The 16,110-nt window shown below is 42.2% G+C and overlaps 1 protein-coding gene across 2 annotated transcripts in view; it reads left to right on the top strand.

Annotated features, from left to right (window-relative positions):
• Nucleotides 1-16,110, top strand: part of slc6a9 (solute carrier family 6 member 9) — a 72,909-nt gene that overhangs the window by 13,689 nt on the left and 43,110 nt on the right. The window contains exon 1 of one of the 2 annotated variants that reach the window (XM_018677558.1): nucleotides 15,447-15,747. The exons of the other annotated variant lie outside the window; for it this stretch is intronic. Within the exon in view, the coding sequence (XP_018533074.1) occupies nucleotides 15,706-15,747 (42 nt within the window). The 5' untranslated portion in view covers nucleotides 15,447-15,705. Of the gene's footprint in view, nucleotides 1-15,446; nucleotides 15,748-16,110 lie in introns of those variants that run through there. 2 annotated transcript variants of the gene reach the window in all.

The following is a 16,110-nucleotide window of genomic DNA, read 5'->3' as shown; positions in this document are numbered from 1 at the left end:
AATTTTGAGGAGAAAAAGTGCAGGTTATCATTCAATATGTGCCAAAAATGTGTAAAGTGGATTTATTAACTCAAATGTTTAAAAGCTACATAAAAAGGTATACTACATGTCACACCATGCTAAATAGCAAGCTGTGCTGTTGGAAAAAGGCCACACTGCTGTTGCGTTATTAGTTATGAGATGCTAATAAGCACACAACAGTCCCTCTGTTTTGGCTAGAGCCTCCTCTTATCACTAATGTAGATGATTGCTTATTTAATTTGGCTCAAAGCATCACAGCAGTTGGTGAATACTGTTTGCTCTCTAAATCTGAGAGTTTTGTTCCCTGGCCAACAGTTGCTAACCTAACATTTGAGGTCACTTCACTTGATTTGGCAGAGAATACAAAATGAACCATTTAAAAGTGCTGCACAGGCCTTATTTAGACACTGAAAAAAGTAGCATCAGTAATTAGCAACTTTACATTACACTCAGATGCAGTCACATCTGTGCTCGCAGAGACAATAAGGGCATTAAGCCATGCTCTTTCCTCTCTGAGTCCAGATTTTAACTTGAGGTTGCTTTAGTACAATTCAAGCAACGCTGTTTTTTTCCATAAAAAGTAGGCCAGAGGTTAGAATGCACCAGACACATATGTCTTATCTATGAAGGTAAACATGGCACAGAGCTGCGGGAAGATTGTACAACCACTCCAGCTGTGACAGCGGACAACCACACATATACACAACTTGCCTTTTGTGATTGGTCACTTGGCATGGCTGGAACCGTTGTCTTCAGCAGTGGTAGATAGTGATGTCAGATGTGGCTTGGAGACATCGACAAAGAATGAAAGAAAGTGTGTGTGTGAGAGAGAGAGGAAGAGAGAATTACAGACAGAATCTTAGACCTTGCTCTCCTATCGCCAGCTGTCACCTCTTCCTCAGCTCTTTTCCACCTCTTCCTCCTCATCCACCTTTTCGCATTCATAACAAGAGTTGATGAATTTATGAAAGAAAAAAAAACAAACTTTTGTCCCTCTATCATTTCACTTTTAATCCACTCATCTTCACCTTTATTTGGTATTTGGAGAGTGAACATTGCCCCTTCCTGTTGTGTTTTCTCAATATGGTTGCTTCTTTTTTGTAAGGCCCCTGCCCTTTCTTTACACTCTGGTCAAATTTATTTATGTCGGCCCAGATGGTAGGTGGATGGACGCGTCACCGTAAATCTCCTGACACACAAGGCGCTTGCTTCCTGCTACCGCTTGGCTCGGCTGGTAGCCTTCTGCCGGGGCGCTTTCCATCCAAACATAGTTCCCCTGCTCGTTCACAGCGTTCAAAGGGAGCCCCATCCCCTCAATCTTCCTGCGTTGTCTTTGACTGCCCTGGAAGCTGCCACTTCCACTGAGCGGATGAGCAGATGGTGCCCTGGCACAAGCTTTTACTGGACGGATAGCTGTCTCTTTGTTTTTACTCCTTAGTTACTTCTTTAATGTCTGCTGTTTGGATGTATGTATAGGGATGTGAGAGGAGGAGGAGAAGGAGGAGGAGGAGTTGGACTGAGGTTTTGCTCATTTGTCCACTGAGCGCTGTATTCATATGTCTGGCTGTGCAGACCACTGCTGCCCCTCCATCATTATTAAAGCCAAATGGAGGGAGTGGTCAGCAAAGTCTGGCTTCTCATCAAAGTTTAACGTTGGCAAAACTTCACTTTCTTCATTAATTAAGAATTCTAACTGGACTCAGTGCTCAGCAGTGAAGTTACACTTTAACCTCTTGAACCCTGATATTTTTACATATCCCCTTAACCTCAAAATTCCAACACTATAATATGACAGGAGACTTTACATAGTATATTCTCCAACTGGTTGATTCAGAACATTCATGAAGCCTTGTCTCAGTGGATTTTTTTCTAAGTGAAGTTTTCCCAGTTTTATTTGACTCTCCTTATAAGTTCTGGTCAAATATTTAACAGATTCTTGTCTTTTGTTTGAGTAAAATAGCCAACATACCAAGCAAAAAGAACCTTTAAATTATATTTTGGACAATTAAAAAATATTGAGAATCTGCTGATTTCAGGTCAGATCCAGTGCACAATGAATAACAGATGTAATTTAGCACAACTTATTTTTCAGAAGCTTCTTGATACAAACACTAGAGGCCATGGTTCAAAACTAATTTGGTCTCTTAGATTATTGATGTGATATCAATGAAAGTTTAATTGGGAGAATGCAAATTGTGAACTTAATGGGTTAGTTACCACCCACACAGAAAATGTGGGTCTCTTCCTTTACAAAAAAAATCTTTGACCTAGCACACCAGCAGAGAGCACATGTACCAGAGAAGTTTGACTTTTGCCTGTTACTCACAGAATTAATGTTAATTAGTGTCAGCTGATCTGACCTGCCGCTGGTGATGTCTGTCATTTTAACGATGCTCAGCAGCAGGACCAGACGCTTTGTACACTGCTCTTTGCCACAGATAACTCGCTTCACAGCAAATCTGCGTAATCTACCAACAGAACAGTCAGAACAGTGTCACTTGCAGTCAGCACTTGTAGGCTGAGGTGAATAAAACAAGCTGATACTATTTTCACTTATACTGTTCAATGAGAATAAAACACTGAATAATATTTTCTGTTGCAATTAGTGCTACATGATTATTTTTAGTATTGATTAATCTGCCAGTTATTTTTTGGGAGAGTTTGATTATAAGATATACAAAAGCGAAACTTTCCCCAATGTGATGTTTTCAGATGTTGTGTTTAGTCCAACCAACAGTCTAAATCACCCAAGTTTGAAGAGATATAGTTGCTTTTAGCTGAGCAGCCAAAACATTCTGACAATGCAGCTTAAACAGAATGCCACTGGAAGATGTGTGTCATACATGCAACTTATTTTTGCATATATGGCACATATGTAATGAAAGGTGCAACAAGGCAGCGGCAGTCATTGTGTTATTATACAGGCATGTGGTTTTGTAAGGCTGTGAGAGCCCCACAGTTATGTGTACCCCCTGTGTGGGGAGCCTTTGTGTGTTTGTGTGTGTGTAGGTGGATATGAGAGAGAATGAGTGTGTCACTCAGCATGTGCATGTGTGTGTGTGTGTGTGTGTGTGTGTGTGTGAGTGTGAAGCATTTCCCAGGGGTTGTGTGGCTAATGTGTGCTGTAGGCCATGAAGTGGAAACTAAATAGAAAGAAATAGTGGAACCCACAGCCACAACCTCCGCAAGGTCAGGACACATGTACGCCTACACACACACACAGACACATAAGCACATAAACATATTTAAGATTTCTGCAATTTCTGACACAAACACATACTGCATATTCATACACACACACACACACACACACACACACACAAAACCATCAACAAAACATGAACATGCATGGCAAACAGAATCTGATTGTACTAAAATAAGAGGTATTTTCTAGCCTTTTGCTGCATTTTATTTTAAATTATGGAACAATGAATACGCAATCTGTTTAGAGACTTCAGGCTATGAGGTTGTGACTTTTGCTCTGAGACTGTGACCAAACTGTGCAGCCCAAATTGTGGTCCAGGAGCAGATTTTTGACTCATATGGGACATGGCTGAGCCTTTTTTTAAAAAGTCAGATCTCTCTGGTAGCTCACTGTGTTTGTAGTCACACTCACATGTGTAGGTCTGTGAATGATTCCAAATATTTTGTTCATGCCCTCTGGAGCTGTGACTTGTCATAATGTGAGTGCACTTATTACAGGTAAAAAGAGACTCTTCTTCTCTCCATCTCTCTCTTTCTGTCCTTATGTAAGAAACATATTGAGTTGCCAGTCAGCCAGTTTAGTTAACAGCAGTGCTCAGCAACTGTGTTGACTGCCTCTGGGGCGAGAGGCCAACAAACAGATGTGAACAGTGAGAGAGAGAGAGAAAGAGAGGAAGAGCTGTGAGGGCAGGTGGGGGGAGAAGAGTCAGACATGATTTCTGTTTCTGATTTCACCCCCCCAACTGACTGGCTGAATGAAAGGGGGAAAAAAAATACAAGCGGCCGTACGGGGCACAGGCAGTGCCCAACGTCAGCTTAACGGCAGCCACTGTGGCGAACGCACAATTAAGGGACAAGGGCCACAAATGCCAAACACGTCCACTGCTGGGCACTCTTTAAAAGGTAACCCACCACTAACCAACCCCCCGTGTACGCTCACAAACACACGCATACACAGCAAAAAGAGGAAAAAAAAGGAGTCCATTGTATTTCGGACCTTTAGATTTTGTTTGGAAAAACCACTCAGGCTGAAAATTTCGTTTTTCTGATTTTCTTCCTTTCCCTTCCTTTTCTGGTTTAATGGGTCTCCCTCCCTCCAACTCCACAAAAAAGACAGGCAAGTTAGAAAAAGGAGACTTCCCACTTCCCACTCTTCCTCTGTCGTCCTCTGAAGTCGGTGAAATTATGGACAGGGCTCTGACATTGTGTCCACACAACGGAGCTCTTAAATCTCCCCCGGTTTCTTTTGGTATTATTATCATTTTCAACGGTTTCCAATTGAACTCTTTTCAAAGGCCTTTTCAGAACCATATTTAGGTAATTTGTTGCGCTTGAACCCAACCTGCTCCCTGGCTCTGTATGTGTATGTGAGTGTTGAATGGCAGCTATAAGCCTGGGACGAGGGGGGGTCCACTTTTCTCAGGGCCAGACAGCCCCTCTCCTGCCTGGTCACACACCTCCCCTGTGTTATTTATCACTTTTCCGCCTCTCTCTGTTTCCTCCTCTCTGAAGCTCCTTTCAGACATGGGATCTATAACATTGCTGGTTTCGTCTGTCTGATGAAATAAAGGGCTTTTTGGCTTTCAAAACACTATGAACAAGTTCCATGTTGACTCTGGTCAAACATGACAGGGTTGTCACAGATCCAGGTGCAGCGCTGTTGGAGAACAGCTGTTATTTGGAAAATAGTGTCATCAAGGAAGAACAGCAATCACACAGGCTGTCTGAGTGATGAAATATAAAACTCTTTTGCTGTTGATTGTTTATCCACTCAGCGTGATTGTCAGTCTTATACAGTGCTAGGAGGAGGCCCGCCCTCGCTACAGTAACCACACTGGTACTTTTCAGTGATGTTAGTTAGTTTTTCATTTTATCAGTTGATCCAACATAAAATTCTGTTGCTCTACTTTTCTCACAGTCAAACATACTTGAAAGGCTCTTTTCTTCTTTCTGCTTTGCTCACATGCCATTGATTTTTAGGTAAGGGAATTGGCATTAATGTAGGTTGAAAAATCAGATTCTTGCTTTGTGCCCTCATGTTTGAAGGGAAAAAAACACAACTTTAAAGCTGCATTTTTTCCCACAGGGGCATTGGACCTAACTGTAAACACAACATTTTGACATAGTTCTTGTGGTGAATGGGTCAGGAAAAAAATGCCTCTGTCCACCACCAGGCAGACACAGAGCAACAATACCATTCATTCAGAGTTGTATTTCTGTCCTGAGTCTAATATTCACTCTTAACTGGCTCATCAGCTGCTAAATGCTCCACAGCATTCACCAGCTAGTTGCTAACTTTGTCTGCTTGTCATTTGGAGTTGAACAGGTTCAATACTGCAGATTTATCAGAGCTTTGTATTTTTGCCTGCCTGCTGTGGCTGGAAACAGATTCATAAGAGTGGTAAAATTAAATAGAAAAAAACAGTTGCAAGACTTTAAAATACTCTAAAGGGCAGATCGGTGCAGCTTTAAAAATGTGCTTGCCACATTAGACCAGATCTCCTCTCTCTTCTTGGACTTATTATTTTCCTATGCATTATAAGAGGAAAATCAAGGCTACTTTGGAAATTGTTATGTAGATTAAAGATTTAATGGGTTGTTTTGTCCATCCAGCAGCCCAGAATCAAAATATATAATTTACTATCATAGAATGAATGAATGTAGCAAACATGTAGAGTAGAAATTGGTGGACTTTTGGAATTCCAAAACAGTGAATTATTAAAATTGTTGCTGGTAAATTTTTTTTTTTTATCCAGTAATGTGACTGCACTGTATCGTGACTTGAAGAGGAGTGGTGAAAAAGTTACTGGGTCAGAAGGATTCACATTGACAATGCAACTTTTTCCAGAAAAACAACTCTGGGTCTTTTCAAGCATGATGCTGACATCTTAGAAGTGCTTGTCTGAAAAGGCTTTTGCTCTTGAACATCCTGCTCCCACTTCACCGAGAGAGGAGAAAGCCACCCATCATGCTCCAGTGTCTGACTTGAATATAACTTTTAGAAAAAAAAAGGCGACAAACACTTCAGGGTCCATTTAGTAGCTGTTCTGGATTTTTTAATCACGTCACATGATCTTCATAAGCAGATGGAGTTTGTCAGCTGTCATGGAAATGTAGATGTTTAATTTTCTATTTTTTGACTTTTTGTCCAGTCTCAGTCAAACTGACCCTAAGAGACAGGTATGTGTAGTGTGTTAGTTGCTGCATGTCTGTTCGCAGATGGACAGAAAAGTCTATTTTGTAATGCTGTTACTGCCTTTGCATACAAGTAGTAGTAGATCTTAACTGATGTACATGAGACTCTGGCACTGTGGACAATGTTTCATCTCTTCAGTGAATAATGATGGCATATTTCATCTCTCTCTCTGTCTCTGTTTTTCACTCTTCCTCTCTTGCCACATTTCAAGCGCGACAGTGACTTCTGCCACGTGAGGCCAACTTTAGTCACATGTTCCTCACTTTCATCCCCAGCAATGGTCCCATATGTTTGTCAAAATGTGTATGTTGTGTGCTTTTTCCGGCCCGATTTGTTCCCATGCCTTCTCTCCAATGAGCCCCGCTCTCCCCGGGGGTCCGAGCCGAAGCCTCACGCTATTTATACAGACTGAACAGCTGGGGCCCTCCCAGCCAAAGCAGTGAGGGGATGAGGGGTCGGGGGATGGGTAGAAAAATTATCATGGAAACTTCAGGTTAAACCAAGCGTTGGAAATGTCTCTCTGTTCCCTCTTTTTTTTTTTTTTTTTTACTCTGTTGTCTTCCTCTTCATCATTTGTCTCTCTCCCTTGGGTGTCCAGAGTGGCCAGGTCAGGTCCTGTGCAGCTCAGGTCAGCCAGACCGCCTTCACTCATTTGAATCTTGTTTCCCCATCTCTCTTCAATCCCTTCTTTATCTCTTGTTCATTTCAGTTTTTTAATTCTCTCTGCTGCTGATGTTTCCTCCCTGTTTTTCCCTTTCCAAAAAACACTTTCTTTCCCCACTACCAATTAAAGAGCTTGCTGTTTTGGACTGAACAAGAAAGGCAGATTTTCCCTCCAACTGTGCTTCAACACATTTTGTTCTTTTGTTGCGATGGACAAAGCCGACCTGCTGTTGCAAAACTGAGCTTTTTGTGGTCCTTTCTTTTTCTTCTGCTCTATGGCTCCTGTGGTGCTTGTCCTATTGTGAACCATCAACCCTGTGAAGTTCTCTCCTCACTGCTCTTCCCTTCACTTATTCCCTCCTGCCCTCCCTTCACTTCTCTCATCATATCTTCTTGGGACCTTTCTACCCTCCACACTCAGCTTTCGCTCACATGAACCACTCAGGAGGAAAGAGAAAGTCAGGCTTATCGATGTTTCCCTCAGTTTCGAGGGCCCTCTCACAGTTAGACGTCCCATCATAGGCATGCTGAGCTAACGAGAGGTGAAGAGATATTAACCTAATTGCTGTAAGGGACAGATATATAGATCGAGGGGGATGTAATAAGCCCAGACACGACTGTTGGCTCCCTGTGAGATTAGCCTTGCTGTGTGAGAGCAGGTTGATCCATGGATATTAAAGAACAAGAAGTCATGCTGAGGCAGACAGTTTTATATATCTTATATATCTCTCTATATCTTAAGATTCCACATGTTTATATACATAATTAAAGCCCAAATCACCACTTAAAGTAAGTTTTTTAAAGCTCCTTATAGTATCTTAGTGTCATCGCTGTCTGCATGGCCTGAGTGAAAATGACAAATCAGTGGATCCCATCTTGTAGGCCTGTACAACACTGCTTTATTACTTTATAAGCAATGCTTGCAACTCTGTGTGTGCGTTCTCAAAGTTAGAAAATGGTTGAATAAATGAATAAAGAATAAAAATTTGGAGTAGGGCTCTGCAGAAAACAAGTAAGCTATGAAGTTATCATTTCTTCTTGGAACAGACAAAGTACAGCACTAAGGGCCACTGTCCCTTCAGGTTTCACTGCTCCAGCATTAAGGTCAGTGTTGGTGCCATTCTTCTCTCTTTTAGGCAATAACCTCCAATTTTGATGTTTTAGGGTGAAATTGTTTGCTTGACCACTGCTTTGGAGTTTGCTCTTTTTGTTTTGATGTTTTTGAAGATTCTCCATCATTCAGGTCATGGTTATCCTAGATAAGTTGAAACAAGGACAACTGGACATTCACCTCTCATCCATGAGGCTTCTTTAGTTTTGACTGACTGGTGAGGAGACAGGTGTTTAACCTCTGTGGGGTCGTTATCAAAGCCATTGATGTCACTTGTCACTTGACTTTCTTAGTAGGCAACCAGTTACAACCAGGTTCAGTTGCCTTCGAAAAACCAGCCCTTACAAACCTAATACAGATGACTTCACAGTCCCATTCAACAAATATGAGTCATCTTCTGACTGTAGGAGAAAACAACTTTGTGCACAATTCTGAAGTTTCACTGAATATTAATTGTATTTCATTGGCCTTTTGGATCACAAAACTGTCTCAGCCCACAAAAAATGGCACAGGAGAGATATAGCTGTCATGAGTATGCAGTGATATTTGAGTTTATTTGTCAGCACAGATAAGGGTGCTTTGAAAAAAGAGAGAAAAACACCAGTAGAGATAAAATGAAAAGAATTCAGAAGAAAGGAGATTATTTTCTCATTCTGACTAGTGTCTTCATGTCTGGTTTTTGCATCTTTCTCACTTTTTTCTTACTTTCTATCCCCCACCTTGACCTGCTGATCTTTGATACACTCCCAAAATACTTCTGTCCTCCATGATCCAAAAGACACCTGAATTTTTTCTCCTTCACACTCTCAAAGCTCCACAATCTGAAATTGAAACTCTAGATTTTAAAGGATATGCAAGTTTTAGCTACATAGCTAATGTTAGTATTAACAGCTGTTAACTTACCAAGAGCTTCAGCCATCTTGTGTTTACGAGACAAGACATTAGAAGACGGGAGTCTGAGCAATGGTACTACTTCATCCTCTCATGTTGGACAGAATGACACACTCTCACAAAGTCTTATTATGAGTTGGGACAAGGCAGGGCTAGCTGGCTACCATTCTAAGTTCTGTAGAAGAAAAGAAGTGATATAAACCAGTAGTGACAACCACAATAAGCCATAATTTCAACAAGAAGCTGTTAGATGAAGAGTTGCATATGACAGGTTCTTATGTTGTCTGAACCAGTGCTCCTCCAACAAATCAGCAAAGTAAACAACACCTTTTACTGTACCACCTTGCCCTGTGGAGGACTTTTGTCTTGCCGTGCAGGGCAAGACAAAAGTCCAACCATCTTCCAGTCAAAGCATAGTCTGCATTGTTATGTGATTGTAATCTACTTCCCCTTTTGCATAACAACACAAAAACAGGCTCTGGCAACAACGTTCGGTTGGCATTTGGCTGTCAGTGTTGATGCTACAGTCGAAGGTAGTACTTATGCAAACCCTGTAACTTCAAATAATGTGAGAAAAGTGCAAAAATAGACAAAAAAGAAACAATTTTACTGTCCCTAATAGCAGTTACCACCCCGAGTGTTATTAAACCAGCAGGTCAGTATGGATACATTTGTGTTGTGCCCAATCACAGTAAAATTACTGAGCCCACCTTATCTGCCCTCATCATCTGGGGTGTATGGCTAAAACGACCTGCCTCCTAATTACAGCAGAATGTGCTTAAAATCATGCTGCAAGCACATTTCATTACCTGCTTGATTTAAATGTGTAGTTAATAATACGAGCAAGGAAATGTGAAAGCCAAGCTACATTAATCTTCAAATTACTGCATATTTGTTATGGTCATCAGTGAGGATATTGGTTTGTCAGAGCCCGAGCTTAAAATGAAAGTAGAAAAGCTTCCTTAGCCTTATATTCTTTTATTTCTTACTCTCCCTTTGAACATTGGTAAAAGTCATCATCTGTTGTTTGTGTTGTATGTTTAGGGACAGAGTTTAAGATGAGTGACTGTGTTTGGCCTCAGGCTTAAATGTAATGAATGTTGGCATGTGTTTGGAAGTTAACAGAAAAGCCTTGAGGAAAGAGGGGATCCATTCTAACCTTATCAGTGCTCTGCTCCCTACCCTCCTCACTGTTTGTTTTGTCCACTGATGGTGGCTTGTCCTTGTTTACACGTGAAAGCAAATGGCAACCACACTAGCTTTGTCTTTTAGTCATTTTACACTCAGTAATGCCCTAAAACAGTAGGAAGATCACTGTCACTTCCTCCTTTTCAGTTTATCCCTTACATCTATCATCTGATAAGAAGAGGGACAGACAGACAAAATCTAGTTGACAAACAGTCTCAACTCAAGGTCCACTCATAGCTTTTGACTGTATTACATGGTCTTCATCGGGGAAATAGTTTTCGCAGTTGTCATAGAACTGTGTTAAAATTTACATCACTCTGTGCACTTTTAGGACTTGCTGTCCATGTTGGGTTAAAGCTGAGTTTATGAAGTTATTCTTGATGTTGGAAACTGCAGTTGACAAAACATTCTCAGCTCAATTTTCACTTAGCTGCTTGTTTCAGAGATTTCAACTATATTACACAGTCTTCAGCATCAGATTGAGTATACTGTTGCCAGTGGAGTACTTGCCATCTACTTTCTGATGCATCCGGTCACTTGGATTGTGTTTCAGTATAGATGCCAGGGCTTTTTCAAAAAGTCAAAACATATTTAATTTGATTGAAATATGTTGAACTTTTGAGCCCAAAATACTTCCACACACTGCTTCTCAGGTGTTTCAGTGTCATGATTATCTGATCAGCAACGCTGGGCTTGCTAGTGTCCTCCTCCATTTTTATTGATTAGCTTAGCTTCCTGATCAATAGAGCATGTAACAGGTCAATTTTATTTTAAAAGTCTTATTTAGGACCACAAAAAACTACTGTAAACATCCTGTGCTCAGTGCTGCTCTTTAAATTCTGAATTCTACTAGGTCAGGAGCAGTTCAAGTTCAAGTCAAGTCAAGTTTTTCTCACATTCGTGACAGATTGAATTTCAAATGAAAACTGACATTCCCAATAGTCAAACACAGACTTTAGTTATTCTCTTTGACATATTTTTCTGTCAATATTGTGAGCTAAACATTGAATAGAGATTTTTAGCAGCTGAATGCTGTCTGCTAAACAAGGCAATCAGTAATTTCAATGATCAGTCAAATCATTATTTCATACAGAAGCATTAGACAAGACAGTTGGTACCTCTCTAAAGAGGCATTTTGAAAAGCACACCTTTTTTGTCATAAACAACACTGGCTTAGTTTGAATGGAAGCCAGAAGAACTATAGATGTGGTCTTAATTAATCCATAAACAGATGTTTTAATTAGCTAAAATCCCAAATTGAGCAAATGCTGTCAGTCCCTGAGGCCTGTTAAGAGATCTTTCAGATATAAATACGTAATTCATTTTCTTCCCTGAGCACCTAATAAACCACCCCATCAGTGCAAAAGACAGACTTGTACACAGTGGGTGGATGTGGAGGTGTACTCAGGAGCAGGGTGAGAGAACAGTTCAGGCTCTTGGTGTCAGGAGCATCAACAGGCTTCAGTACCACTGAGCATGCAGTGAAAATATTCAGTGTGTACACATTGTCATTCTCCCTCACACATAGCAAGTACACATACAAAGAGACAAGTGAGAATTTTAACAAGTTGGTGTTATTATCAGCAGCAGCATCTGTGCTTCTCTAATTAGAGTTAAATGACCTAGCATAATAGGGCAATTAGTTAATGAAACAAGTCTGCCCCCCCCACCCCACAAACAGCCAGCTGCAGCCACAACAGGCATTTATTTTAAGATCTGTTTGTCCCCACACCGAATTTATAGTTTTCACTGATTGTCCCTACACTTAATGCCTGAAAGTGTTGTGAAGTAAGTGTGTGTGTGTGTGTGTGTGTGTGTTTGTGTGTGATTGTGCATGTGCACTTGTTAAGCCTTTCATTAGGTTTGACCTAATCTGAGCCCAACAGGCCTTCCTGAGGCAGAGCTAGTAAGAAGTAGCTGGATCCCTGTGGAGAAACTAATGATCTACCATAGTTTAGTTCACACACGCATGCGTGCACACACACACATACACGCACACACGTCTGTATTATTATAGCTCTGACCTTATGTCGCAAAAATGTTCTCTCTCTGAAGGTCTCAAACTCCAGCTTTTTTTTCAAAAAGACACAAAAACTCACTCACAAACACTCCACTCATCTCCTGACAGCAGTGGCCTGTATGCAAGCCTGACAGCTTTTCTCTGAGCAGTGCATGTGTGTAACTGAAAACACACACGCAGAGCACAGGGTCTTATAACTAAAAGAAGCTCTTTTTTTGAAATTCTCATTGGTTTTGTGTTGCTACTGAATAGAAGCAAACCATCAGACCAGGCTTGCTCTGCCAGCAGTCAGAGCCTGCAGTAAACGGCTCTTTGCAAAAAGACAGTGAGACATTTTTCAAGAAAATGGGATGGCCATTAGAAGTAGCAGTGTGCCCTACATGCCTTGTGTTGTATTAAGCTGGAATTATACTCATGTATCACAGTGTACTGCACTACCACTGTGGGTGCCGTCAGATGTAGAAACAGATTTATAGTTCAGTTTAGGACTTCATCCACTGATAGCACCAGCCCAACACCAGAGGACTGGGTCCTATATTATCAGGCAGTGTTACACTTAAACTATATCTTACAGAAATTCTCTTCTTTCTTTTCCTTTTGGAATTCAAAGGAACAGTGGGATGGTTTGCCTGCTCAGGATTACAACTGAAAACTTAGCTTTTTTCCTTGCAATCATATCAGAGGTCATCACGTCAACATTTTTCATTTGCTCTGTAATAGAGAACAATAATTGTAGTGAGCGAAGTGTCTTCGCTAGATCACGATATGGTGTGTGATCTAGTGTTTTTGAGATCAAGATGAATGCAGAGTCTTTCTTCAACTTTCTTGATTTTGTCTTCACAATCAGAAATCAGCAGAAGTTAATAGGAGATGCACCCAGGCCAAAGTGACCAATCACAGTTCTAATGGGGCCTCAACGTGGTATCTCTGCAGCTGCTGTAGCCCTGATGTGTAGTTAGATTTGTTTGGACATGCACATCAGCCATGGGGGTGCAGGCTCAGTTACGTATACAGTAAGTCAGGCATAATTTTGCAGAAGTATTCTGGTGAAACCACTGAGTGTATCCAGTGAAGCTACGAAGCAGCAATAACCTTTTATGAAAAGTATCAGGCTACACTTTGATAAATATGATTATTTTGTAGTATTAATTATTACACAACAAAATATATCTATGTAGTCCTCAGAGACTCTAGTCTGTTTTGGCCTTAGTGTCTGACTGCTGGGCCCCACCTGCAGAGGGATTTTTACAGAATGGAGGAGAGAATGAGCAGCACCCCACTCAAGCTCATAACCAACTGACCAGCTCTCCAGTGCTGGGTGTGTCCTCAGGGACAGGTTGACTGCCAGTTTCCTTCCCTGTTCCAGACCATCAAACCAGCCTGTTTGCTTGTTTCTCTCCTGATTCAGAAGATGAGGAGGTGCAGGTCCTGGGGCAGCAGGCTGTTGTTTCTGAAATATACTGATGCAGTGTTTGGTTGAGCTACTGTGCAACAAAATTGCTCATCACTGTAAATGTTACATAATTTTGAAAACAGCTACACTACCCCCTAAGCTGCGGGGGCATGTAGTTAAAATAGTGGCATTGCTGAATGTAGCGTCACCAGTGCTTAGTTTTAATAAGTGACTAAACAAATTTCTATCCAAATAACATAGTCAAAAATATGCTTCTTTAATATCCTAAGGGTATCAGTTGCTGTGCAGAAGGAATACGAAAGTAATTGCCAATGTGCAATTGTACCTCTGAAACAATAATATGTCTGTTCTCAATGTGTCAACATGTGTGACTGCTTGTTGAGAGCACTTGTTTTCATTGCCCTTAGTACTTCCTCTGAGCACACTGAATAGGGCGGGTATATGGTAATGATTCTTTTATTGGATCCCCTGTGAGATTCTAATCCTCTGAATTGATAGACAAATGAATAGCATCCTGTCTGCGTTGCTCTTCTCGTGTTAAACATAACTGGAGGGCCTCCACTCAAGCGGCAGCGGTCATTGTTCGCGACTATCAAACACCCATTAGGCTGGGCGCCAGTTGCCTGTCAACTTTTGACATTACTCGCACCACATCCAGTCAGAGAATCAACGCTGAGTGACACGTTGAAAGACGGCGTCTAGGTCTGCTGCATGAGTGATGTTTTTGTTGATCTCTCAATCGCGCCCCTATTGTGGATGCGCTTTTACCTTTTTCTCTCATGCGCTCACTTCCTCGCTTCCTCCTCGCCCTTTTTGTTGCTGGTAGCCATTAGCCATATGGTGGCAAACAGGCACAACAATGAGTGCAACAAAACAGAGGCTCAGGAGGGAAGCGCTTGAATTTGAAAGGGTGTAACTCTGTGAACATGTCGTGGACGAGGCGGAGGAGGAGGGCTTTGGCTCGGTCGGCCTCTCGGTGTGACACGGCAGAGGAGGCGGGTGGGGAGGGGGGCATTGGCAATGTCAGGGTGTAGAGACGGACGAGGATTTGGAAGAGTCAAGTGCCACTGAAAGGGAAGTTGTTGGTGGTCTGCAGAGTTGCAGCAGCTGCCTCTGAAAACAAACGGAAGAAATAAGAGAGACAGAGAGAAAGAGGAGGGGGGGTTGGACAGGGGAGTCCAGTGGAAGGCGTGCAGGCTCCTCACTTGTGGGCTCCTCACTTTAATCTGTTAGGAGAAAGAGTGAGGGAAAGAGAGAGAGAGCTTGGCTGTAGCCCACGGGTGCTCCAGACCTCCCCCCACTTTACTCCGGCCAGCAAAAGTAGAAGTTCAACACCCCCCTGTCCCCTCCATCACCACCACCACCACCACCACCATCGGTCCCTCTCTCTCCCGCTTACTTGCTCTGTATTCAGCCTAGGTGCTGGAGTGACAACGAGCCATTCATTGTGGAGGTAGAGGAAAAAGACTGTGGATCTCTCCTGTGTCTTTTTTGGGGAGGTGGTGGGAGTTGGGAAAAAGGGGGGAGGTAGACAGCAAAGGAGAGGAGGAGGAGGGTGGGTGCATATTCCTGAAATGGTGAAATACGACAGAAAAAGGGGGCAGAAAGAGAAAGTAAAAGAGTGCGAGGAGAAAGAGAGGGAGGGGTGAGTAAAAAGTAAGAGCGCAAAGGAGGGAGGGATGGAGGGGAGGCTGAGCTGAAATCACAGAGGGAAGGGAGGGGGGAGAGAGAGAGAGAGAGAGAGAGAGAGAGAGAGAGAGAGAGAGGGGAGAGAGAGTGGGCTACCATGCCGAATGAGCAAGAGAGGCGGAGAGGAAGCAGAGCTTCATCAGATGAAATGAGGTGAAAGTAATTCGGGCATTAATCAAGCCAGGGCAAAAGGGAGGGTATACTGTGTTTTCTCCCCCCTCTTTCGCTGCGGAACTGAAAGGCAAGGTGTGAATGAAGGAGCCTACAGTGGCCAGCAGAGAAGCACCACTGGGTCACAGCATCAAATCATGTCTGAGTCGAACACCATTGCCGCTTCCACAGCAGACCAGGTCAGTTCAAGCTGTCATATTGTTTTTCTGTTTTTGTTTTTTTTTCTTTCTTTTTTTTTTTTTTTGCTCGTAACTGAAGCGAGCACCTCACACCGACTTATGCAGCAGGAAACATCTTGCTAGAAGACTTAGACTTCAAGGCATAAGAAAACCGAGCATATCCCAAGTTCCGGTCAGATGTATATCATCTTTAGATCCTAATTCGGAAGTAGTTAGGGGGAGTTTCTAAGAGCAACCGAGTGAGTGTGTGTTTCTTGGACTATCAAAGCAACGATTGTTTTGCCCGGAGCTGCCGGGACAACGGTACAGGGTCCTGAAAGAATTGAATTCATCAAGACGAGCTATTGTCTACGCCGCCTTATT

Source organism: Lates calcarifer, linkage group LG4 (genome assembly GCF_001640805.2).
Source record: "Lates calcarifer isolate ASB-BC8 linkage group LG4, TLL_Latcal_v3, whole genome shotgun sequence".
NCBI lineage: Eukaryota > Metazoa > Chordata > Actinopteri > Centropomidae > Lates > Lates calcarifer.
The sequence above is the reverse complement of the archived record's forward strand: the minus strand, read 5'-3'. Positions and strand labels throughout refer to the sequence as shown.